The sequence below is a fragment of the Bombina bombina genome, chromosome 3 (genome assembly GCF_027579735.1).
Source record: "Bombina bombina isolate aBomBom1 chromosome 3, aBomBom1.pri, whole genome shotgun sequence".
In the NCBI taxonomy this organism is placed as follows: Eukaryota; Metazoa; Chordata; class Amphibia; order Anura; family Bombinatoridae; genus Bombina; species Bombina bombina.
In genome coordinates, this window is record NC_069501.1 from 41,798,594 (window position 1) to 41,826,434 (window position 27,841).

Below are 27,841 nucleotides of genomic sequence, written 5' to 3' on the forward strand. Positions count from 1 at the left end.
TCTGAAAAGATCATTGATTAAGCATTGGAATGTTGCTGGGGCATTGCACAGACCGAATGGCATCACTGTATATTCGAATAGCCCATATCTAGTCCGAAAAGCAGTGAGCCATTCGTCGCCAGCTCTCATTCGTATAAGATTATAGGCACCTCGAAGATCCAATTTAGTGAAAATTGAGGCCCCCCTTAATCTTTCAATTAATTCAGGGATTAAAGGTAGGGGGTACCTGTTTTTTCTGGTACGCCTGTTCAATCCTGTAATCAATGATTGGTCTTAACGTGCCATCTTTGTTGGTAACAAAAAATATGCCTGCACCTGCAGGAGAGGTACTAGGTCTTATAAAACCTTTTCGGAGGTTCTCATCGATATAATTTTTAAGGTGTTCTAGTTCTGGTTTAGAAAGGGGGTAGATATGTCCATAGGGAATTGAAACTCCTGGGAGTAAATCAATAGGACAATCGTAATCCCTATGAGGGGGCAAACATTCAGCTTCTTTTTTATTAAAAACATCTGAGAAGTCTGCATATTGTTTGGGTAAAATATTATCCTCAACCTGTAGCATAATTAAATCTGATGATGTCTCACTATTTTGAGTGAGATGAGGAAAAGATAAACTGAGGTCATTCCAGTTTATAGTTGGTTAGTGTTTACAAAACCAATTTATACCAAGGATTACATTAAACATTGGTGAAGATATGACATCAAAAGTGAGTGTTTCTGTGATGTGTGTGCAAGATATTACCTGTAATGGTGTAGTTTGGTGTGTGACAGGACCTGATTTTAAAAAAGAGCCATCAATGACCTTCACAGAGACTGGAGTTTTCTTAGAGACCAGAGGTATTTTATTCTGTTTCACAAAAGAAAAATCAACAAAATTTCTACATGAGCCGGTGTCCAGGATAGCTTCAGTTGTTATCCTGATTTGATCCCACTGTAAAATAATAGGGATAGTTAAATATGATGGTTTAATAGTTTTCATTAACAGGGATTCAGAGATGTTAGGCAACCTACCCTTCTTATTCCTAGCCAGAACTGGGCAGTCCTTTACTTCATGTGTAGGGCAGGCACAATACATGCACAAACTATGCAACTTCCTCCTAGTCTTTTCCTGAGAGGAGAGGGGACCCTTTATGAAGCCTATGTCCATAGGTTGTGGTGATTCCTTAGTTTGATAAACAGGTGTGGAGAGAAAGCTTTTTGTACCGCTAGCCTTTTCAGAGCGGCGTTCCCTAAGCCGTCTATCTATGTTAATAGTGAGAGAAAAGAAATCTTCCAATGAATCTGGAATACCTGTGCGTGAAAGCTCATCCTTTATATCCTCAGATAATCCTAAACGATATTGAGTTTTAAGGGAGACCTCATTCCATCCCGAATCACGGGCAGAAATTTTAAATTGTGTGATGTAAGACTCCACTGGGTTCTTTCTTTGTTTTAAAGATCTAAGTAAGTTTTCAGCTGTGACCTGTTTGAAAAGGTCATCATATAATGCTGACATTTGATCAAAGAATTCATCTAGAGATCCCAGTATTGCATCATCATTTTCAAAAAAAGAGTCAGCCCAAGCCCTAGGTTCCCCCCTCAAATATGATATCACAGTGAGCACTCTTGATCTTTCTGTGGGATAAGTACGTGGCTTTAATTGAAAAAGCAACAAACAGGAGTTTTTAAATTCTCTGAATCTTGAACGGTCACCAGAGAATTTTTCTGGGGGGGAGACCATAGGTTCAGGGATAGAATCTGCACTTGCAGGTTTAGGTGCCAGAGTCTCTCTTAAGCAGGCCTTCAAAGCCTGATTTTCCACTTGTAATTCATGGAAAGAACCTGATAAAGCTTCTAATCTGTCTGACAGGACTTGAACTTTATCACTTAAAAGATCTTGTTCCATAATTGCTGTTGAAAGTATATGTTTAGTATAGGATAATTCTGTGTACACAAACACTAAATCCTTTCTTCCTTATGGCTGGTTAATTCTGTAATAGTCTTTATTTGTAGCAATTTGAACAAGCATTTAATTTTGTTTTATAAATAAGAACCAACAATTTCCTCAAAAGTAGGTTTGTAACATAAAAGAAGCTTGATGAATTCGTTGTCAGTGCTTCATATAATGTATTACTATTTGCCCAATAAGTGTCAGTTTATTAACTTCATAAACTGTATTACTTTCAGGGCATTTGATAATGCAAACAGTTCAAATTAAGCAGTAACGTAAAATATAGTATTCCTTAATTAGGCAGGTAAAGTTCATCAAAATAAGTAAGGATAACGATTAATAGTAAAATAATTGGGTCTGACCTGAGAACACAGGAATTGTTACTTGTCCGTTTGTTATGAACAGCAGCGTGGTACTCAGAGGGAGAGCGGTTGCGGCTGCAGCTGATGACGTCACCGCTACTTGCTGTGCTGTGTATGAAGCTGCTTGAATCCTGTTACCTTGTAAATGCTTCAGGGTTTGATGTCGAGTTAGTTTGATTTCCTTATAGTATGAAATATCTTCCAGTGTTGAATTGAGTAGAAGAGCTGCTAGATGTAGGAATGAAAAATAAGAGATGTTATCAGTAACTCTTCAAATAAGAATTTATGAGGCTGTTGGAGAGTGAGGAAAACTCTCAGTGTAACGCTTGTGCTGTGAATCCTTTCTCAATTAACCAGCAATGAATGCTGGGGGGAAGTGCTTGATATAGGAGGCTCTTAAAGGGACAGATCATTAGCAAGCAGTAACCCTGACAAGTATACCCACCATTTCATCAGACATCATGAATGTGGGGAAATGGCAGTGTATAGTATCGAAAAAGTTGTTGTTTATGCACATAGGGACTCCTTTATAAGGAGGATCCCATGCATTTTATATTGTTTTTAATAAAAAGAAATTCTGAACTGTCAAAGTTGCTGTTAACGTTTTAGAGTTGGAGAATGGGTGTGGAGACCTTGGGGAGACGGCCTTTACCTGAGTGACACCGTACTGGACTGCTGCAAACTATTCAGCTGCTACTTTAAGCACATATCACCGTAGACTATTTTCCAGTTCTGTTTATGTTTCACACAATGGGGGATATGTATCAAGCCGTCAACCGCAAATACGCCGGAATTCCGCAGCCTAATTGTTGCAAGCTTGATCCGACCTAGTTATCAAAGCCTACAGACTGGCAAATGTTGAAATTTGTGATGTAACATACAATCCGCCGGGGTCCAGGAGCGGCGGGATAGGGGTTAATAATTTTATTTAGGTGGCAGAGGGATAGGTTTAAACATTTTAGTATAGTGGCAGCGTTTAGTGACAGGGTATACATAAAGTTGGTAAAAAGCCGAATAGACGCAAGATCGATGACTGCTAGTTAACAACAGTCCGATGCTCATCTCCCCCTACTTGGTGCGTGTATTTTTGCCGGCATTTTTTATAAATATGGAGAGCGTATTGAGATACGCGGCCGCGATGTTAGGCGAGCGTATTGATGCAGTCGAATGCAACAAAGTTGACGGCTTGATAGATATCCCCCAATGTGTTGCCTTATTGTTATTCCCTTCTAGGGAATTTGGTATGATATTTTAGTAACTGGTAATGGACATAAATTGAGAAACAATAACATCCAAAATAGGCCATAACGTTCCTTTTCTCTTGTAGTTTTTAATTTATTTACCCAATAAAGGACTAGATTACAAGTGGCGCGCTAACTGTTGTGCACAAGCAATATTTGTGTGGCTCAGAAGGTGCGTGATTATAGGAAAGTAAATGCAAATGTGTGAGCACAAACACAATTAACACTTATCGAGTTAGTGTGACTTCAGAGCTCTGGTTATCTGTTTATCGTTTGAATAAAAAGTGAAAAAGGCACATCAAAAGTACATTTAAAGGGACAGTTACAATCATAATAACACTTTCTGATAAAAATTATTTAAAAAAAAGCTTTGTAAAAAAGTTATGAGCTCAAACATATGAGGTCTCAGGTGTAGGGTTTTAACATAGAGATACATACATATACATGTCTGAAGATGTATATGTATGTATATTTATATGTATATATGTGTGTACATATGTATTTGTTTTTATGAGTATATATATATATATATATATATATATGTATTTACAGACATATATACACATATAAACATAAATGTGGCTAAGGATCACAATGGCTAGGGACAGAGGCTGTCAGGGCTGTATTGGGGGACCGGCATACTGTCAGGTGTATAGGAAGGGGGACCGGCATCTTTTTGTTAGGAGCCAGTATGTTTCTCTGGGACTTGTCTGTTTTTCTTTATTGTACCGCTGACTCATAGCGGATCTTTTTGTGCTTTGAGCGCCGCAATTTTGTGCGCTTTTTCTACTGACATGTAGTGTTTTTTCACATGGGAGAAAGCGCCACGTTTTTTGTACGCTTTCTCTCGGCTTTCAGGACCTCCCCTGGTGGTCACATGACCTATCACGCTCCTGGCTTCCGTCTTCACTATGAGCAGCGTGACAGTCGACACAGGCTTTCAGCTAGCTAGAGGAAGATTGGTTAAGGTGGATAATTCCTTCCGCAGGACAAGAAAGCTAGATCCAAAGGCCGTCAGTCCAGTAATTTCTTTTGCAAGATGTACCGAGTCCACGGTTTCATCCTTACTTGTGGGATATTATCCTTCCTAACAGGAAGTGGCAAAGAGAGCACCCACAGCAGAGCTGTCTATTTAGCTCCCCCCCTAACTCCACCCCCCAGTCATTCTCTTTGCTGGCTCTAAGCAGGAAGGGTAAAGTGAAAGAGGTGATAAACTGTTAGTTTTATTTTTATCTTCAATCAAGAGTTTGTTATTTTTAAATGGCACCGGTGTTGTACTATTTGCTCTTAGGCAGGAGATAGATGAAGATTTCTGCCTGGAGGATGATGATCTTAGCATTTGTAACTAAGGTCCACTGCTGTTCCCACAGAAGCTGAGGAGTACAGGAAAACTTCAGTGTGAGGAACGGTTTCTTGCTATACAGCAATGAGGTATGTTCAGTCATTTTTTCTGCAGAGACTGTGATAACTCAGAAAGGCTGACAGTATCCCCATTAGGGGAAGGGTAAGCAGTAATCCTAGTTTTATAAGGGGCATTACTAGCTTGCATAAAGGGCTAAACTTAGGGGCACTCAGTTTGAATATGATATATAAGGCAAACGTTTGTGTGTTCTGGGAGTACTGTTTATATTTCTTAAGGGACAACTGTTTTGAGTGTACACTTGGCTGGTTTGTTTGTTTTTATAACCCACATGGCTTAAAAAACGTTTGGCCCTAGCAACATCGCGTGAGATGGGCGGGGCCTATTTTCGCGCCTCAGTTGCGCATTTAGTTTACTGTAGACAAGCAGCAAGCTGCAACACCGGAGGTCCTGGTACACTTCTGGGGCCTAATCGAAGCTTTATCCCCACATTATCGATCCCTAAGGGCAGGTAGGTGCCACAGCAGAGCTGTGGCAAGGTGCTGACAGGGGTTTTTACCGGTTTTGGACACTTGTCAATCCGGTTTTCACATTTGGGGGTTTATTGCTTTATTACTTGGGGTGCAATCTTACTAAAGCTTAGTGAGTATACTGTGAAAATTTGACGTAATTTTAAGCAGTTTTGCAGTTTGTGTATGCCTTTTTTTCTCTTAAAGGCACAGTACCGTTTTTGAAAATTGTTTTTTTTTTTCATTAAATAAAGTGTTTTCCAAGCTTGCTTGTCTCTTTACTAGCCTGTTCAACATGTCTGACATTGAGGAAACTCATTGCTCAATTTGTTTAGAAGCCATTGTGGAACCCCCTCTTAGAATGTGTCCCACTTGTACTGATATGTCTATAAATTGCAAACAGCATATTTTGACTTATAAGAGTTTGGCACTGGATGATTCTCAGACAGAAGGAAATCAGGTTTTGCCATCTAGTTCTCCCCAAGTGTCGCAACCAGTAACGCCCCGCACAAGCGACGCCAAGTACCTCTAGTGCGTCTAATTCTTTCACCTTGCAAGATATGGCCTCAGTTATGAATACTACCCTCACAGAGGTTTTATCTAAGCTGCCAGGGTTGCAAGGGAAGCACAGTAGCTCTGGGTTAAGAACAAATGCTGAGCCTTCTGACGCTTTAGTAGCCGTATACGATATTCCCTCACAATGTTCTGAGGTAGGGATGAGGGATTTGCTATCTGAGGGAGAGATTTCGGATTCAGGAAAGATGTTCCCTCAGACAGATTCAGATATGACGGCATTTAAATTTAAGCTGGAACACCTCCGCTTATTGATCAGGGAGGTTTTAGCGACTCTGGATGATTGTGACCCTATTGTAGTTCCAGAGAAATTGTGTAAAATGGACAAATATGTGGAGGTTCCTGTTTACACTGATGTTTTTCCGGTCCCTATGAGGATTTCGGACATTGTTACTAAGGAGTGGGACAGACCAGGTATTCCGTTCGTTCCCCCTCCTGTTTTTAAGAAAATGTTTCCCATATCTGACACCATGCGGGACTCGTGGCAGACGGTCCCTAAGGTGGAGGGAGCTATTTCTACTCTGGCTAAGCTATACCTACTGAGGACAGTTGTGCTTTCAAAGATCCTATGTTCATCAGGGTTTTCTTCTCCAGCCTATAGCGTGCATTGTTCCTGTAACCACTGCAGCTGCCTTTTAGTTTGAGGCTCTGGAAGAGGCTCTTCAGGTGGAGACTCCATTAGATGATATTCTGGACAAAATTAGGGCTCTTAAGCTAGCTATTTCTTTCATTACAGACGCCGCTTTTCATTTGGCTAAATTTGCGGCTAAGAATTCATGTTTTGCCATTTTAGCGCGTAGAGCGTTATGGCTTAAGTCCTGGTCTGCTGATGTGTCATCAAAATCTTAGCTTTTGACCATTCCTTTCAAAGGTAAGACCCTATTCGGGCCTGCATTGAAAGAGATCATTTCAGATATCACTGGAGGGAAGGGTCATGCCCTCCCTCAGGATAAATCAAATAAGACGAGGACCAAACAAAATAATTTTCGTTCCTTTCGAAACTTCAAAGGTGGTCCCGCTTCCTCTTCCCCTGCTACAAAGCAAGAGGGGAACTTTGCTCAATCCAGGCCAGTCTGGAGACCTAACCAGGCTTGGAACAAGGGTAAGCAGGCCAAGAAGCCTGCTGCTGCCACTAAGACAGCATGAAGGGGTAGCCCCCGATTCGGGACCGGTTCTAGTAGTGGGCAGACTCTCTCTCTTTGCTCAGGCCTGGGCAAGAGACGTTCAGGACTCCTGGGCCGTAGAAATTGTAACCATGGGGTATCTTCTAGATTTCAAAGATTCTCCTCCAAGGGGGACATTCCATCTTTCTCAGTTGTCTGTAAACAAGACAAAAAGAGAGGCGTTCTTACACTGTGTAGAAGACCTTTTTACCATGGGAGTGATCTGCCCAGTTCCAAAAGCAGAACAGGGTCAAGGGTTCTACTCCAATCTGTTTGTGGTTCCCAAAAAAAAAGGAACCTTCAGACCAATTCTAGATCTCAAGATCCTAAACCAATTCCTAAGAGTTCCATCCTTCAAGATGGAGACCATTCGGACTATTTTACCAATGATCCAGGAGGGTCAATATATGACCACCGTGGACTTAAAGGATGCATATCTACACATTCCTATCCATCACCAGTTCCTCAGGTTTGCCTTTCTAGACAAGCATTACCAGTTTGTGGCTCTTCCCTTCGGGTTGACCATGGTGCCAAGAATCTTCACAAAGGTGCTAGGGTCACGACTGTAGCTTATATCAATCATCAGGGGGGAACAAGGAGTTCCTTAGCAATGATAGAAGTTTCCAGGATAATCCGATGGGCAGAGACTCACTCTTGCCATCTATCAGCGATCTATATCCCAGGGGTAGAGAACTGGGAGGCAGATTTTCTAAGTCGTCAGACTTTTCATCCGGGTGAGTAGGAGCTCCATCCGGAGGTGTTTGCTCAACTGGTTCAGCTATGGGGCACACCATCTGAATCTGAATCTGATGGCGTCTGGTCAGAACGCCAAACTTCCTCTTTATGGATCCAGGTCCAGGGATCCTCAGGCAGTACTGATAGATGCTCTAGCAGTACCCTGGTCGTTCAACCTGGCTTATGTGTTTCCACCTTTCCCTCTCCTTCCACGTCTGATTGCCAGAATCGAACAGGAGAGAGCTTTGGTGATTTTGATAGCTCCTACGTGGCCACGCAGGACTTGGTATGCAGATCTGGTGGACATGTCATCTCTGTCACCATGGACTCTAAGACAGGACCTTAGACGGGACCTTCTGATTCAAGGTCCATTCAAGCATCCAAATCTAATTTCTCTGCAACTTACTGCTTGGAGATTGAACGCTTGATTTTATCAAAGCGGGGTTTCTCTGAGTCGGTCATAGATACCTTGATTCAGGCTCGAAAGCCTGTCACCAGGAAAATTTATCAGAAGATATGGCGTAAATATCTTTTTTGGTGCAAATCCAAAGGCTACTCATGGAGTAAGATCAGGATTCCTAGGATTTTGTCATTTCTTCAAGAGGGATTGGAGAAAGGATTGTCAGCTAGTTCCTTAAAAGGACAGATATCTGCTTTGTCTATTCTATTGCACAAGCGTCTGGCAGATGTCCCAGACGTTCAGGCTTTAGTTAGAATCAAGCCTGTGTTTAAACCTGTTGCTCCGCCATGGAGTCTAAATTTAGTTCTTAAAGTGCTCCAGGGAGGTCCTTCTCTGTGTCCTAATCCTTCTAAGAAGGAACGTCTGTTGCACAACTTGGACGTAGTTCGTGCTTTGAAGTTTTATTTGCAGGCAACCAAAGATTTTCGTCAAACATCTTCATTGTTTGTTGTCTATTCTGGAAAGCGTAGGGGTCAAAAGGCTACGGCTACCTCTCTTTCCTTTTGGCTGAAAAGCATCATCGGTTTGGCTTATGAGTCTGCTGGACAGCAGCCTCCTGAAAGGATTACAGCTCACTCTACTAGAGCGGTAGCTTCCACATGGGCTTTTAAAAATGATGCTTCTGTTGAACAAATTTGTAAGGCTGCGACTTGGTCTTCGCTTCATACCTTTTCCAAATTTGATACTTTTGCTTCTTCGGAGGCTATTTTAGGATAAAGGTTTTGCAAGCAGTGGTGCCTTCCATTTAGGTTCCTGTCTTGTCCCTTCCTTCATCCGTTTCCTAAAGCTTTGGTATTGGTATCCCACAAGTAAGGATGAAACCGTGGACTCGGTACATCTTGCAAAAGAAAACAGAATTTATGCTTACCTGATAAATTTCTTTCTCTTGCGATGTACCGATTCCACGGCCCGCCCTGTCTATTCAAGACAGATAGTATTTTTATTGAAAACTTCAGTCACCTCTGCACCTTATAGTTTCTCCTTTTTCTTCCTTGACCTTCGGTCGAATGACTGGGGGTTTGAGTTAGGGGGGGAGCTATATAGACAGCTCTGCTGTGGGTGCTCTCTTTGCCACTTCCTGTTAGGAAGGATAATATCCCACAAGTAAGGATGAAACCTTTGACTCAGTACATCGCAAAAGAAAGAAATTTATCAGGTAAGCATAAATTCTGTTTTTCATTCCTTTCGTTCCTCCAAGAGACAGATGACTTCCAACTCCCCCAAGTCGAATCATTCCAAGAGTTTCTGGAAACCAAATCAATCTTGGAACAGGAATGTAATAATATATAACCAAACTGCCTCCATGTTGTCAGTTTTGCATTTTGTATCTTGTCAGCATTTCTAAGCTAACACTGAACTATTGTGTTTCTTAATATATTTGCTTTTGTTATTCTCAACCTTAGTCTACTGACATTTGTTCTTGTGGAATAACCATGATTGTTAGTATCAACATGGTCTCAATATATTTCTTGTTATCGTATTTCAAGGCAGAATGTCTACAGTTTTCTTGCCTTTTACATAAACAATTATTCGTCTCAAGTGTTGTTATTTTCCTTGTTTTTATGCCTGAGGAAAAGACCATTGGTCTAGAAACGCGTAGCAAAAACCTGGTTTGATTAAAAGATTTTAACTTTATCATACGGAAGTTGTCGCTCACAATCATTTACCTTTTTTGGAGAGGTATCTTATGTTTTCAATCCATTGGAGGCTGCAGTATAGGTGTTGCAGAGACGCGGATTTGCTCTAATCAAGCAACGCTGAAATCCACCTGTTTCCTTTACATCTGAGGCCGCCCAGTGTGCTAATTCTCAACGCTGAGACCCACCTGCCTGCATTCCATCCGAGGCCACCCAGTGTGCTAACCACTGAGAGTGTTAGTCTGCCTGATAGCACCGGTCACAGAACGGTGCCGAGCTGTTCGGTAAGCCTTTTTGAATTCCTTGCCTTCTGAATCTGTATCAACAGTATCACGCTATGTGGCGCCCTCTTTCTCACTTTTAATTTTCAGAAATCTTCACGCCGAAGACCAGAGGAGCTTTGCCGCCGTCTTCTTTTTGTCTTACACTGGTATTGACTTTCTACCCTATTTCACGGGAGCCATATTGTTTGTGCATTAGTTCACATTTCACATTCACCCAGCGCACCCCGCCTTAGGTTCCCCTCGGGGTTCCTTGTATGATTTCAGTTGACAATGTATGTGATGTAAATTCATTTGTGTGGGCTGACAGTCTGTTCCCAAGATTTCATATCAGTTGTGAAATTCTTCTTCAGTTGAGGTTAGAATACTTGTGGGTGATATGTTGTATCCAGCCTCGGTAAGTTCCCTTAACAAGGAACAAGAAGTCCAAGAAGCCTTCTTCCGACAATAAGTCGGCATGAAGGGACTGCCCCCGATCCGGCACCGGATTGTGTGGCACAGACTTTCCTTCTTTCAGGATTCTTTGGCTCGAGACGTTTCAGATCCGTGTGTCCTGGACGTGGTTTCCCAGGGGTACAAAATAGGTTTTAAATATTAACATATTAACATATTATTTAGATACTGAATATGTGTCTTTGTTGGCTGTTTAACTGTTACTGGAGGTAAAGGAGCTTTTCTCTATCAAGGCAAGAAATCTAAAGGAAAGTTATTATGTTTTTGTTCCTTTCATTCCCCAGGAAATCACAAGCCTTTCTCCTCTCAGTCATCATCAATTTCTAAGATTTGCCTTCTTCAACAAGCACTTTCAGTTTGTTGCCCTTCCTTTTGGTCTAGCCACAGCTCCAGGCATCTTCACAAATGTGTTGGGAGTATATTGGAAGTAATCAGAGCCAAGAGTATCTCTAGTGCCCCTTATTTGGACAACATCCTAGTTAAAGGGACACTGAACCCAATTTTATTCTATCATGCTTCAGATAGAGCATGCAATTTTAAGCAACTTTCTAATTTACTCCTATTATCAAATTATTTTCATTCTCTTGGTATCTTTATTTGAAATGCAAGAATGTAAGTTTAGATGCCGGCCCATTTTTGGTGAACACACTGTGTTGTTCTTGCTGATTGGTGGGTAAATTAATCTACCAATAAACAAGTGCTTTCCATGGTCCTGAACCAAAAAAATAGCTTAAATGCCTTCTGTTTCAAATAAAGAAAGCAAGAGAATGAAGAAAAATTGATAATAGGAGTAAATTAGAAAGTTGTTTAAAATTGCATGCTCTATCTGAATCACGGAAAAAAAAAATTGAGTTCAGTGTCCCTTTAAGGCTCCTTCTCTGCAGCTAGCACTGGTTCATACTCAAAGGCTTCTGTCTTTTGTTCAGGATCATGGCTGAAAAATCAATGTTCCAAAGAGCTCCTTATCTCTAGCTACAACAGATAAAACTTCAGAGAGCTTGTAATCTCCTTCAATGCTCTCCTCCATTAGTGACTCAATTCATGGAGGTAGTGGGATTCATGGTAGCGGCTTCAGATGCAGTTCCGTTTGTCCGCCAACACTTGCGGCCTGTCCAGCTGTCTATGCTCAAACAATGGATGAGGAATTATCTTCAATTGGACCAGCAGATTGTTCTAGTTTTTTAAGTCAGGCAATCTCGTTCTTGGTGGATGGACCTTCTTTGACCTTTTGAGTTTCTTTCCTTCGGCCTTCATAGGCTATTGTGACTTCATATGTCTGGGAGTCTCGAAGGGTGCAAGGAGTTTAGTCTCCTCTAGAGAAGAGGTTACCAATAAGCATCTTGGAACTCCAAGTTATTCTTTAGGCTCTTCATTTCTGACCTCTTCTCAAGAAGAAGTACATCTGTTTTCAATTGCACAATGTCACGCCTGTGGCCAATATAAATCATCAAGGTGAAATTTGCAGTCCCATAGGCAATTCTGGAATCATCAAAGATTATGTCCTTGACAGAGAAGAACCAATGTTCTTTGTCAGCAGTGCACATTCCAGGAGTGAAGAATTTGGAAGTGGATTAACTCTGCCATCAGTCTGTCCATCCAGGAGAGTGATCTCTCCATCAAGAGATCTTTGATCAGTTAGTATCCAAAAGGGGTCTACCAGAGGTAGATCTGATGGCTTCTAATTTAAATGACAAACATTCAATGTATTGTACAAGATCTAGAGATTTGAGGGCTTCCATGATAGACACCTTAGTTTGTCCATGGGATTTTTTATCTTGCCTATCTGTTCCCTCAAGTTGTTCTACTGTCAAGAATCAGTGCTAGAATCAAATAGGATTCTGCATCAGTAATCCTGATAGCTCCAAATTGGCACCGCAGAAAATTATATGTGGATCTGATTCAGATGTTTTCCTCTCCTCCATGTCTTAGGCTTCAGAGACAAAAATCTTTGTCTCAAGGCCCTCTCTTCCATCAGGATCTCAAATCTCCAAGTTTCACAGCGTGGAGGTTAAATGCCTTATTCTGAAGTATAGAGGAATTTCGGACTCTGTAATTGATACTCTGTTGCAATCAGGAAACCTGTGACCCAAAAGATCTTTCACAAGGTCTGGAATATGTATTTCAATTAGTGTCCTTCTAGAGGTTTTTCCTGTCTTTCCTTTAGGATTCCTAGAATCATTCAGTTTCTACAATATGGACTCGACAAAGGGTTGTCAGCCAGTTCGTTAAAAGGCCAGTTTTCTGCTATATCTCTTCTCTTTCATAAGAATTTGGCCAAACTTCCAGATGTTCAAACTTTTTTCCAGGCGTTGGTGAGAATTAGGCCAGTCATAAGGCCTATTTTTCCACCTTGGAATCTCAATTTAGATATTTCAGTTTTACAAGGACCTCCTTTTGAACCTATGCACAGCATAGATATCAAGTTATTATCCAGGAAAGTTATTTTTCTGTTGGCTATTTTCCTTTTGTCTGCTCTATCTTGTGAATTTCCATTTTTGTTTTTTTTTAACAAAGATATGGTAGTACTCCATACAAAGTACAATCTAAGGTTGTATATTCAGAAAATATCAACCCGTAGATTGTGGTTCCTTCTTTTTGTTTGTATCCTTCTAATTCAAAGGAAGCTGTTGCATAACCTTGATGTTGTCAGAGCATTAAAGTTTTATTTTTTTACTAAGGAATTCAGACAAAATTCTAGTTTATTTGTTCACTTCTCTGGTTCTTGTAAAATGTAGAAAGCTACTGCTGTTGCCTTAGCTTCATGGCTCAAACAGCTGATTCATACAGCTTACTTGGTGGCAGTAAAGTGTCCCCCTAAGCGTATCATAGCTCATTCTACAAGACCAATTGCTACTTCCTGGGCTTTCAAAGTGATTCATCCTTTTAGCAGATTTGCAAAGCTGCAACATGGTCTTCTCTACATACGTTTTCCAAATTTTACTGTTTTGATATTTTCACTTTGGAAGCAGCTTTTGGCAGGAAAGTCTTTCAGGCTGCAGTGTCCAGCAAACATGAGCTTGGGTATTAAATTCCACATGTTATGGATCCCTATGGACTATCATCATCATACGAAAGAAAACAAAATGTATGCTTACCTGATAAATGATTTTCTTTCGGGATGATAATAGTCCATAGGCCCCACTCATTTCAACATTTTCAGGCAACAGTTCTAATTTACACCTCTATAGACCATGCTTTGTCTTTCCTACCTGTTTCCTATTCTCTGCTCAGCTATACGTTAAGAAGAGGTGAGATGGGGAGGTGGGAGGGATTAAAGCTCTTGTGTGGGTTCTCGCCCTCCTCTTAGTGGCGGGAAGTATATCTCATGTTATGGATCTCTATAGACTATAATCATCCCGAAAGAAAATAATTTATTAGGTAAGCATACATTTTGTTTTTCTGCATCTTAGTTTACTCCAATTTGTTGTTGCTTGCAAACAGAAGTGTGCTAAATCCTTTTTACTCGTTACAGTATTCTAATAATTTCCTGTGACCTGACTTGCCTTTGTGTATTGATTTTGACTTGTACTTGTCACTTGAACTGTTTTTATTGTTGTTTTGAATAGGGCCTTACCTGTTGTGTTAGTTTTTCCCACTTTTGTGGACTGCTACTTCAGTATTTTGCAGATTGACTACAGAATTAGCAACACCTGTCCCCATTTGAACTAGCTGAGTACTGTTGACAGACAGCTTATTGTGACCGTCTACCTGTGTTGTCTAGCATATTTAATTATAGACTGCTAAAGCATGCCAAAAAGAAGCAAAAAGCAGAAAAATATGTTTAGAAAAGAGTTGTATTATATCAAGCAGTAAAATTGTAGGCTTGTTTAATTTTTACTACATTGTACTATGTACCAATTCACTGGATCCCTTTCTAGCAGCCAAAAGGGTTAAATTATTTTTTACATCCCTCATATCTTTCTTGACTAATAAAGATACTTTTAAATTTTGCTACAACATTTTAAATATCTTAAAATGTATTCTAATAGTAAATCAATTGCAGTATAATAATTTTTGATCAGTTTCATATTAATTCTAAATAAAAATTTTAACCATAACACACAGGTAAAAATATTGTTTTTAAATTATTAAAATTAAAAATGCATTGTTCTATTATCCCAGACAATGCCCTGAATTAGTGTATTTGTGAATTTCTTTAAAGTGAATGTAAATTTTGATGAATTAGTGCCTGGTTTTTAATAATCCTATTAAAAACAGGGGCACTTTAATTCATCAAAATTGACATTTCACTCGTTTTCTTCAAAAACGAGTGAAGAAAACCTTTTAATCCTGGCAGCGGCTCCAGCGATTCCCCCGGCCGTCGGAAGCCTCTGCAGACGTCAGAAATGACGAATCCAGCTTCCTCCAATCACAGCTTCCCCCCGGGGGAATCTTGGCCTGATGCAACGCCGTGATTGGAGGAAGCCGGATTCGTCATTTTGGACCCGCAAAGACGGTTTTGCGACGGGCAGAGGATGTGCTGGAGTGGCTGCCAGGATTAAAAGGAAAGTTTTTGAAGAAAACGAGTGAAATGTCAATTTTGATGAATTAAAGTGCCCTTGTTTTTAATAGGATTATTAAAAACCGGGCACTAATTCATCAAAATTGACATTCACTTTAACAAGGCATGCATAAAATGCCTAGTGATAAAGGGTAAGACACATGAATCACATACATACAAATGACACTCAATATCCCAAGAACCATCCTTAAGGGAGTACTTGTAGTTTGAATTGAAGTTAAATCCTATTGGCTGATCCAATCAGCCAATAGGATTGAGCTGGCATTCTATTAGCTGTTCCAATCAGCCAATAGAATGCCAGCTCAATCCTATTGGCTGATTGCATCAGCCAATAGGATTTTTTCTACCTTAATTCTGATTGGCTGATAGAATTCTATCAGCCAATCGGAATTGAAGGGACGCCATCTTGGATGACGTCAATTAAAGGAACCTTCATTCAATGTTAGCCGTCGGAAGGAAGAGGAGGCTCCGCGTCGGATGTCTTGAAGATGGAGCCGCTCCGCGCCGGATGGATGAAGATAGAATATGCCGCCTGGATGAAGACTTCTGCCCATCTGGAGGATAACTTCGCCTGGCTTGGATGAATACTTCTCCCGGCTTTGTTGAGGACTTCGGCCCAGTTGGATGAAGACTTCTCCCGGTAAAGTGATCCTCAAGGGGTTAGTGTTAGGTTTTTTTTTAAGGGGGTATTGGGTGGGTTTTAGAGTAGGGTTGGTTGTGTGGGTGGTGGGTTTTAATGTTGGGGGGGGATTTTTAATTTTTTTACAGGTAAAAGAGCTGATTACTTTGGGGCAATGCCCCGCAAAAGGCCCTTTTAAGGGCTATTTGTAATTTAGTGTAGGGTAGAGCTTTTTTTTGTTTTGGGGGGGCTTTTTTATTTTGTTAGGGTGATTAGATTAGGTGTAATTAGTTTACAAATCTTGTAATTTGTTTATTATTTTCTGTAATTTAGTGTTTTGTTTTTTTTGTACTTTAGCTAATTGTATTTAATTGTATTTAATTTAGGTAATTTATTTAATTGTAGTGTAGTGTTAGGTGTTAGTGTAACTTAGGTTAGGTTTTATTTTACAGGTAAATTTGTATTTATTTTAGCTAGGTAGTTATTAAATAGTTAATAACTAATAACTATTCTACCTAGTTAAAATAAATACAAACTTGCCTGTAAAATAAAAATAAACCCTAAGCTAGATACAATGTAACTATTAGTTATATTGTAGCTAGTTTAGGGTTTATTTTATAGGTAAGTATTTAGTTTTAAATAGAAATAATTTAGTTAATGATAGTAATTTTTAGTGAGATTTCTTTTAATTATATTTAAGTTAGGGGGGGTTAGGGTTAGACTTGATTTAGGGGTTAATAACTTTAGTATAGTGGTGGCGACGTTGGGGACGGCAGATTAGGGGTTAATAAATGTAGGTAGGTGTTAGCGATGTTAGGGACGGCAGATTAGGGGTTAATAATATTTAACTAATGTTTGTGAGGCGGGAGTGCGGCGGTTTAGGGGTTAATATATTTATTATAGTGGCGGGGATGTCCGGTTCGGCAGATTAGGGGTTAAAAATTTATTTTAGTGTTTGCGATGTGGGAGGGGGGCTCGGTTTAGGGGTTAATAGGTAGTTTATGGGTGTTAGTGTACTTTTTAGCACTTTAGTTAAGAGTTTTATGCTATGGCCTTGTAGTGTGAAAATCTTAACTACTGACTTTAGAATGCGTTACCAGTCTTGACAGAAGAGGGTCTAACGCTCACTTTTTGGCAGACTCGTAATACCGGCGTTATGCAAGTCCCATTGAAAAAAAGAGGATACGCAATTTACGTAAGTGGATTTGCAGTATTTCCAAGTCTGGCCAAAAAAGCGAGCGGTGAGCCTGTACCTTTAAGACTCGTAATACCAGCGGGCGTTAAAAAGCAGCATTAAGACCGGCTAACGCTGCTTTTTAAGCCTAACGCAAAACTCGTAATCTAGCCGAATGACTGTGGAATATAACAGTGTTCTGCATTTCCATTTCTAGCAGCAACTGAAAAGCTGACAATTTCAGAGTGGAATTACAGGAAAATGGGACAAAATAAATAATGAAAGTATAAGGCAGTTTTATATACTGTATATATATATATGCAATTTATCATTTTATATTACTATCTCAAAGTGTTTAATGTCCCTTATTTCTAATATAGATGGAATGATTGCAAACCTGTACATTAATAGAGTGAAACAGTTTGCACCTCCTTTTCTTCAGTTGCTGTAAGTGCCACATTGGTATAATCTATGGCTCCATGACAATGCAAATGGTTCCCAGGCTTAAAAGTTCCTTTTTCAGATTTAGAGGGAGACAAAATAAATCTCTTGCACAGCATCCTCATAGCATTTGAAAAGTTAAATGTATATAACTGGATTTTGAAATGATTGGAGTGAGATTCAAATAGTAAGTGTACTTTGGATGGATTATTATGTTACTTATTGTTGATATATCAGAAATATTGCTCATCTGTAATTAAAGGGACTGTAATTAAAGGGACATTAAACCCAAATTTTTTCTTTCATGATTTAGAAAGAGCATGCAATTTTAAATAACTTTCTAATGTACTTCTATTATCTAATTTGCTTCATTTTCTTGATATCCTTTGCTGAAAAGCATATCTAGATAGGCTCAGAAGCTGCTGATTGGATGCTGCATATAGATGCCTCGTGTGATTGGCTCACCCATGTGCATTGCTATTTCTTAAACAAAGGCTATCTAACAAATGAAGCAAATTATATAATAGAAGTAAATTGGAATGTTGTTTAAAATTGTATTCTTTATCTGAATCGTGAAAGAAAACATTTGGGTTTAATGTCCCTTTAAGCTTCATGCTAAAAAATCAGAAAGTTGTTTTCATTTTGGTATTATATAAACCTTATACATATTTGTAAATTTTAATTTTTAACCTGGATTGTTAATGTTTATTTGCAAGTTTTTTTCTTTCTTTCTATTATTACAGGTTTAAGTGTACTGTAAATACTAACCTTTGATTTATGTTTCCAGGCATGCTGATGGCACTGTCAAGTTTTGGGATGGCTCTGCTTGTAAGTTTAATAATATACACTATTTGTTTTTATTATATACTGTCAAAGACAAACTCATTAATAACCAGAGTATATTATATTTCTCTTGTTAAGTGTATCCAGTCCACGGATCATCCATTACTTGTGGGATATTCTCCTTCCCAACAGGAAGTTGCAAGAGGATCACCCACAGCAGAGCTGCTATATAGCTCCTCCCCTCACTGCCATATCCAGTCATTCTCTTGCAACTCTCAACTAAGATGGAGGTCGTAAGAGGACTGTGGTGTTTTATACTTAGTTTATTTCTTCAATCAAAAGTTTGTTATTTTTAAATGGTACCGGAGTGTACTGTTTATCTCAGGCAGCATTTAGAAGAAGAATCTGCCTGCGTTTTCTATGATCTTAGCAGAAGTAACTAAGATCCTTTGCTGTTCTCACATATTCTGAGGAGTGAGGTAACTTCAGAGGGGGAATAGCGTGCAGGTTTTCCTGTAATAAGGTATGTGCAGTTAAAATATTTTTCTAGGGATGGAATTTGCTATAAAATGCTGCTGATACCGAAGTAATGTAAGTAAAGCCTTAAATGCAGTGATAGCGACTGGTATCACGCTTATTAATAGAGATACACACTCTTATAAAAGTGTATTTTAAAACGTTTGCTGGCATGTTTAATCGTTTTTTACATATGTTTGGTGATAAAACTTATTCTGGCCTAGTTTTTTCCACATGGCTGGCTTGAATTTTGCCTAGAAACAGTTCCCTGAGGCTTCCCACTGTTGTAATATGAGTGGGAGGGGCCTATTTTAGCGTTTTTTTGCACAGCAAAAATTACAGACACAGACATCCAGCTTCTTCCTGCATGATCCAGGACTTCTCTGAAGGGCTCAAAAGGCTTCAAAAGTCGTATTGAGGGAGGTAAAAAGCCACAGTAGAGCTGTGGCAGTTGTTGTGACTGTTTAAAAAACGTTTTCGTCATTTGTTATTCCGTTTTTGGTATTATGGGGTTAATCATCCATTTGCAAGTGGGTGCAATGCTCTGCTAACTTATTACATACACTGTAAAAATTTTGTTAGTGTAACTGCATTTTTTCATTGTTATTTCAAAATTTGGGAAAATTTGTGTTCCTTAAAGGCGCAGTAACGTTTTTTATATTGCTTGTAAACTTGTTTTAAAGTGTTTTCCAAGCTTGCTAGTCTCATTGCTAGTCTGTTTAAACATGTCTGACACAGAGGAACCTACTTGTTCATTATGTTTGAAAGCCATGGTGGAGCCCCATAGGAGAATGTGTACTAAATGTATTGATTTCACCTTAAACAGTAAAGATCAGTCTTTATCTATAAAAGAATTATCACCAGAGGGTTCTGTCGAGGGGGAAGTTATGCTGACTAACTCTCCCCACGTGTCAGGGGACGCACGCTAATATGGCGCCAATTACATCAGGGACGCCCATAGCGATTACCTTGCAGGACATGGCTGCAATCATGAATAATACCCTGTCAGAGGTATTATCTAGATTGCCTGAATTAAGAGGCAAGCGCGATAGCTCTGGGGTTAGGAGAGATACAGAGCTCGCAAATGCTGTTAGAGCCATGTCTTATACTGCGTCACAGTATGCAGAACATGAGGACGGAGAGCTTCAGTCTGTGGGTGACATCTCTGACTCGGGGAAACCTGATTCAGAGATTTCTAATTTTAAATTTAAGCTTGAGAACCTCCGTGTATTGCTTGGGGAGGTATTAGCTGCTCTGAATGACTGTAACACAGTTGCAATTCCAGAGAAATTGTGTAGACTGGATAGATACTATGCGGTGCCGGTGTGTACTGACGTTTTTCCTATACCTAAAAGGCTTACAGAAATTATTAGCAAGGAGTGGGATAGACCCGGTGTGCCCTTTTCCCCACCTCCTATATTTAGAAAAATGTTTCCAATAGACGCCACTACACGGGACTTATAACAGACGGTCCCTAAGGTGGAGGGAGCAGTTTCTACTTTAGCAAAGCGTACCACTATCCCGGTTAAGGACAGTTGTGCTTTTTCAGATCATGGATAAAAAATTGGAGGGTTACCTTAAGAAAATGTTTATTCAACAAGGTTTTATTTTACAGCACCTTGCATGCATTGCGCCTGTCACTGCTGCGGCGGCATTCTGGTTTGAGGCCCTGGAAGAGGCCATCCAGACAGCTCCATTGAATGAAATTATTGACAAGCTTAGAACGCTTAAGCTAGCTAACTCATTTGTTTCTGATGCCATTGTTCATTTGAGTAAACTAACGGCTAAGAATTCCGGATTCGCCATCCAGGCGCGTAGGGCGCTATGGCTTAAATCCTGGTCAGCTGACGTGACTTCAAAGTCTAAATTACTCAACATTCCTTTCAAGGGGCAGACCTTATTCGGGCCTGGCTTGAAGGAAATTATTGCTGACATTACTGGAGGCAAGGGTCATACCCTTCCTCAGGACAGGGCCAAATCAAAGGCCAAACAGTCTAATTTTCGTGCCTTTCGAAATTTCAAGGCAGCAGCAGCATCAACTTCCTCCGCTTCAAAACAAGAGGGAACTGTTGCTCATTCCAGACAGGCCTGGAAACCTAACCAGTCCTGGAACAAGGGCAAGCAGGCCAGAAAGCCTGCTGCTGCCCCCAAGACAGCATGAAGGAACGGCCCCCTATCCGGAAACGGATCTAGTGGGGGGCAGACTTTCTCTCTTCGCCCAGGCGTGAGCAAGAGATGTTCAGGATCCCTGGGCGTTGGAGATCATATCTCAGGGATATCTTCTGGACTTCAAAGCTTCTCCTCCACAAGGCAGATTTCATCTTTCAAGGTTATCAGCAAACCAGATAAAGAAAGAGGCACTCCTAAGCTGTGTGCAAGACCTCCTAGTAATGGGAGTGATCCATCCAGTTCCGTGGACGGAACAAGGACAGGGATTTTATTCAAATCTGTTTGTGGTTCCCAAGAAAGAGGGAACCTTCAGACCAATCTTGGATCTAAAGATCTTAAACAAATTCCTCAGAGTTCCATCATTCAAAATGGAAACTATTCTGACCATCCTACCCATGATCCAAGAGGGTCAGTACATGACCACAGTGGACTTAAAGGATGCCTACCTTCACATACCGATTCACAAAGATCATCATCGGTTCCTAAGGTTTGCCTTTCTAGACAGGCATTACCAATTTGTAGCTCTTCCCTTCGGTTTGGCCACTGCCCCGAGAATTTTTACAAAGGTTCTGGGCTCACTTCTGGCGGTTCTAAGACCGCGAGGCATAGCGGTGGCTCCGAAATCTAGACGACATCCTGATACAGGCGTCAAGCTTTCAAATTGCCAAGTCTCATACAGAGATAGTTCTGGCATTTCTGAGGTCGCATGGGTGGAAAGTGAACGTGGAAAAGAGTTCTCTATCACCACTCACAAGAGTCTCCTTCCTAGGGACTCTTATAGATTCTGTAGAGATGAAAATTTACCTGACGGAGTCCAGGTTATCAAAACTTCTAAATGCTTGCCATGTCCTTCATTCCATTCCACGCCCGTCAGTGGCTCAGTGCATGGAAGTAATCGGCTTAATGGTAGCGGCAATGGACATGGTGCCATTTGCGCGCCTGCATCTCAGACCGCTGCAATTATGCATGCTAAATCAGTGGAATAGGGATTACTCAGATTTGTCCCCTCTACTAAATCTGGATCAAGAGACCAGAGATTCTCTTCTCTGGTGGCTTTCTCGGGTCCATCTGTCCAAGGGTATGACCTTTCGCAGGCCAGATTGGACGATTGTAACAACAGATGCCAGCCTTCTAGGTTGGGGCGCAGTCTGGAACTCCCTGAAGGCTCAGGGATCGTGGACTCAGGAGGAGAAACTCTTCCCAATAAATATTCTGGAGTTAAGGGCAATATTCAATGCTCTTCTAGCTTGGCCTCAGTTAGCAACACTGAGGTTCATCAGATTTCAGTCGGACAACATCACGACTGTGGTTTACATCAACCATCAAGGGGGAACCAGGAGTTCCCTAGCGATGTTAGAAGCCTCAAAGATAATTTGCTGGGCAGAGTCTCACTCTTGCCACCTGTCAGCGATCCACATCCCAGGCGTAGAGAACTGGGAGGCGGATTTTCTAAGTCGTCAGACTTTTCATCCGGGGGAGTGGGAACTCCATCCAGAGGTGTTTGCTCAACTGGTCCATTGTTGGGGCAAACCAGAACTGGATCTCATGGCGTCTCGCCAGAACGCCAAGCTTCCTTGTTACGGATCCAGGTCCAGGGACCCGGGAGCAACGCTGATAGATGCTCTAGCAGCTCCTTGGTTCTTCAACCTGGCCTATGTGTTTCCACTGTTTCCTCTGCTCCCTCGACTGATTGCCAAAATCAAACAGGAGAGAGCATTGGTGATTCTGATAGCGCCTGCGTGGCCACGCAGGACCTGGTATGCAGACCTAGTGGACATGTCATCTCTTCCACCATGGACTCTGCCTCTGAGGCAGGACCTTCTAATACAAGGTCCTTTCAGTCATCCAAATCTACTTTCTCTGAGACTGACTGCATGGAGATTGAACGCTTGATTCTATCAAGGCGTGGCTTCTCCGAGTCAGTCATTGATACCTTAATACAGGCTCGGAAGCCTGTCACCAGGAAAATCTACCATAAGATATGGCGTAAATATCTTTATTGCTGTGAATCCACGAGTTACTCATGGAGTAAGGTTAGGATTCCTAGGATATTGTCCTTTCTCCAAGAGGGTTTGGACAAAGGCTTATCAGCTAGTTCTTTAAAAGGACAGATCTCTGCTCTGTCTATTCTTTTGCACAAGCGTCTGGCAGAAGTTCCAGACGTCCAGGCATTTTGTCAGGCTTTGGTTAGGATTAAGCCTGTGTTTAAAACTGTTGCTCCCCCGTGGAGCTTAAACTTGGTTCTTAAAGTCCTTCAGGGAGTTCCGTTTGAACCCCTTCATTCCATTGATATTAAACTTTTATCTTGGAAAGTTCTGTTTTTGATGGCTATTTCCTCGGCTCGAAGAGTCTCTGAGTTATCTGCCTTACATTGTGATTCTCCTTATCTGATTTTTCATTCAGACAAGGTAGTTCTGCGTACCAAGCCTGGGTTTTTACCTAAGGTGGTTTCTAACAGGAATATCAATCAAGAGATTGTTGTTCCATCATTGTGTCCTAATCCTTCTTCAAAGAAGGAATGTCTTTTGCATAATCTGGACGTAGTCCGTGCCTTGAAGTTTTACGTACAGGCTACTAAAGATTTTCGTCAAACATCTGCCCTGTTTGTCGTTTACTCTGGACCTCTCTCTCCTTTTGGCTTCGGAGCATAATACGCTTAGCCTATGAGACTGCTGGACAGCAGCCCCCTGAAAGGATTACAGCTCATTCTACTAGAGCTGTGGCTTCCACCTGGGCCTTTAAAAATGAGGCCTCTGTTGAACAGATTTGCAAGGCTACGACTTGGTCTTCGCTTCACACCTTTTCAAAATTTTACAAATTTGACACTTTTGCTTCTTCGGAGGCTGTTTTTGGGAGAAAGGTTCTACAGGGAGTGGTTCCTTCCATTTAAGTTCCTGCCTTGTCCCTCCCATCATCCGTGTACTTTAACTTTGGTATTGGTATCCCACAAGTAATGGATGATCCGTGGACTGGATACACTTAACAAGAGAAAACATAATTTATGCTTACCTGATAAATTTATTTCTCTTGTAGTGTATCCAGTCCACGGCCCGCCCTGTCCTTTTAAGGCAGGTCTAAATTTTTATTAAACTACAGTCACCACTGCACCCTATGGTTTCTCCTTTCTCGTCTGGTTTCGGTTGAATTACTGGATATGGCATTGAGGGGAGGAGCTATATAGCAGCTCTGCTGTGGGTGATCCTCTTGCAACTTCCTGTTGGGAAGGAGAATATCCCACAAGTAATGGATGATCCGTGGACTGGATACACTACAAGAGAAATAAATTTATCAGGTAAGCATAAATTATGTTTTTTTAATCTACAATAATCTACAGTACATGGTTTGCTTTTCACTAGCCCTGTTTTAAAAAAAGTTTTCTAGTATTTGTCTATTCATGATACTTCTATCAGAGTATTATGAAAACTATTGTTCATGGGTAACTATATCCCATCCACTTATATAGAATCTTAGACTGTAATTTTAATGTATGTAACTAAAGTTAGCCATTACACATTGAGAATTTCTTCTACTTTCCTTTTCAAATTATATGACTTTATGGTTGAACACAATCTATCATTTGTTAATTATGTTCATGTTAACAGCAGCAGATAAGCCCTTAACTACACTGTCACAATATTTTTTATTACAGGGAGCACTTTTTCATGGTTTGTTTGATGAAAATGGCCCTATACTATACTACACGTGGCAGTTCTGTTCGGCTGATCACAATCCAAATTCTCAATACTTAATGACACATTAACAGTGCCACTTAATTTATAAGATAGTGAGTGCTAGATATTATAGCATCTTTATCCTTATTGTTCTTTCCTATTACCTTAAACTACTATGATGGAGCAAATAGGTGCAGCTGAGGTCTCTAGACCATCAGCTTAAAGGCAGATCTACTGATTACTCCCTCCTCCTACTTATCTTTGTAAGGATATTTCTGTGTGTCCTTATCAGCTGTGCGACTTATGTCTAATCATAGATATGGTTTTGCTTTGCTGCCTTTGAGTCAGAGTGTTCAGCGGTCTGTAGCTCACGAAAACTGTACTCCAGTATGTTCTACTGAACTGTCTTCAAAATTCAAGAATATATTCACTCTTCTATTAGTGAACTGATGGCTGTCATACCTTCCACAGATGCATGCATGTTGCAGCAGGTGATCCTTTGCAGATTTTTAGCTCCTCCGGGAAAACCCTTGTAAGCGACCTGTCAAAATACCCTACAAGAAAGCATGGTACATTTAAATCTGATGATTCCTCTTCCGAGTTTTTAGAGAATCAGGACATTCTTTGAAAAGGTGGTAAAGGATGTGTCCTTCAATTACAGGCTACAACTTATTGATTTATTATTATGAGACATGTTAAATACTTTGGAGGCAGATGATTCTCCCACACCTGAGAAACCACATTTTGAGCTGAACTAGTGACTAAGAAATGGAACAAACCATATAGACCCTTAGTTCTTCCATTCTTGAAGAAGATCCAGGAGCGCTTGAAAATCTTTAGGACAACTAACAGCTCTATTTGTAATGCAGCAGTGGAAATGATATTCATAAATGTAAAGAGCTCTGCTATTGCTATTCTGGCAAGACAAGCCTTATGGCTTAAAATTGGTCTGCAGACATGGTTTCTAAAGCTGACTATTATTGCTTCCCTTTCAGGGTAAAATCCTTTTTTCTTGCAATGTGTATTCAGTCCACGGATTCATCCTTTACTTGTGGGATATTCTCATTCCCTACAGGAAACGACAAAGAGAGCACACAGCAGAGCTGTCCATATAGCTCCCCCTCTAGCTCCACCCCCAGTCATTCTCTTTGCCGGCTCTAAGCACTAGGGTCTCTCTCGGGAGGGTAAAGTGAATGTGGTGTTAGAATTTATTTTTGGGAGAAAGGTTTTGCAAGCAGTGGTGCCTTCCGTTTAAGGTACCTGTCTTGTTCCCTCCCTTCATCCGTGTCCTAAAGCTTTGGTATTGGTATCCCACAAGTAAAGGATGAATCCGTGGACTGGATACACCTTGCAAGAGAAAACAGAATTTATGCTTACCTGATAAATTACTTTCTCTTGCGGTGTATCCAGTCCACGGCCCGCCCTGGCATTTAAGTCAGGTAAAAAATTTTTGTTTAAACTACAGTCACCACTGCACCCTATGGTTTCTCCTTTTTCTTCCTAACCTTTGGCCGAATGACTGGGGGGTGGAGCTAGAGGGGGAGCTATATGGACAGCTCTGCTGTGTGCTCTCTTTGCCGCTTCCTGTAGGGAATGAGAATATCCCACAAGTAAAGGATGAATCCGTGGACTGGATACACCGCAAGAGAAAGTAATTTATCAGGTAAGCATAAATTCTGTTTTTTTGTCAGAATTATATATAATTATTGCTATAGTCAATGGAGTTTTAGTCCCCTTTCCAGACACGTTTCTGATCGGGGGCTGAATGTATCTGTTTTGGGAAGCCTGGATGAGTACCAAATAAGCATTTGATTTGATCCAAACGAGGTAGATTCCTTGTGTGGCGGATTTGGAAACAGTTGGAGTGATTGCTTGAGTGCCACAAAACTTAACCATGGATCCTACTCAAACCTCTTCAAAGTACCAAACAAAGAAGTGTACTTTTCAGCCTATCCTAGATCTCAAAGTGCTGAATCAATGAGCTAGTTTTCAAGATGGAGACTATTCACATTATTTTTTCTTAAGTGACTGCTGGTCAATAAATGTATACCATTGACTTAAAGGATGGGTAATTGTATATTCTCATTCACAAGGACCATGTCAATTTGCAGAACTTTACCCTATACAGGCTTTACTAGGTTTGGAGCTTCAATTTGGTCTTACCACACCAAGGTTCTGAGGGACCTTACTCTTGTGTCCTTCCTTGGGTTGATTATAAACTCTGACAGAACAATGCAGGTTTAAACTACAACAGGCATGTGCTCAACCTCCCCATACTCCTCATCCTTCTATAACCCATTTCATTGAGGTTGTAGAGTTTATGGTGGCTGTCTCCCGTTTTGAAGACCTGCCATCTTACAATCCCTTGTCCAAAATGTGGTGAAATAGCTTACAGATTTATCCCTGGAATATTCACATAGCTGATTTTAATATCTCTTCCCCCTGATACACCTTTGAATATATATATATGTTCTTAAAAAATTTATTTGGAAATAATGAAGACCATTTATAGGGGCCGACTTAACATGCTCCATATTGGCCCAAATGTAGCTGATTCCGTGAGATCCTTCACAGCAGTTTAGAAGCAGCGGTATTAAGACCACTGCTCCTTAACTGATCCACCGCCTCTGAGCAGCGGACAGCAATCAACACGATCAGATACGATCAGGTTTATTGACACCCTCTGCAAGCGGCGGATTGACCGCAAATCTGCAGGGGGCGGCATTGCACAAACAGTTCACTAGAACTGCTTCTGCAATGCTAAATGCCGACAGCTTATGCTGTTTGCATTCAGTAATGTCTGGCGGACATGATACGCTACAGCATATCATGTCCGCCAGACATTGATAATTCGGCCCCTTAGTGTTTATTTCACTTAACTTAGTTGTAATGGTTTAGTGTTTTTTCTTGAATTAAAAATATATTTAGTATTATATTTAAAAAAAAAACACATTTTGGCGACCACAAAGGGAATATGTAAGCTATGTCGCCACAAAAGGGACCTCCTTTCTTCAGTCAATTTGTACTGTGATCATGCCAGATGCCAGCTTAAAGGGTTGGAGGGCAGTCTGGGGTTCTCTAAAAAGGCAGGAAGTTTGGTTTCCTTGGATCAACATCCTGGAACTTCACATAATCTTCAGGGCTCTACAGAGTTGCTCCAACCTTAGACAGAAATTCTTCATTTGCTTTCAGTCAGACAATGTCACAGCAGTGTCTTACATAAATCATCAAGGAGGAACTAA

At 40.6% G+C, this 27,841-nt stretch overlaps 1 protein-coding gene across 1 annotated transcript in view; it reads left to right on the forward strand.

Annotated features, from left to right (window-relative positions):
- Nucleotides 1–27,841, forward strand: part of STXBP5L (syntaxin binding protein 5L) — a 1,275,950-nt gene that overhangs the window by 834,511 nt on the left and 413,598 nt on the right. The window contains exon 14 of the mRNA XM_053705139.1: nt 18,248–18,288. Within this exon, the coding sequence (XP_053561114.1) occupies nt 18,248–18,288 (41 nt within the window). The remainder of the gene's footprint in view (nt 1–18,247; nt 18,289–27,841) is intronic.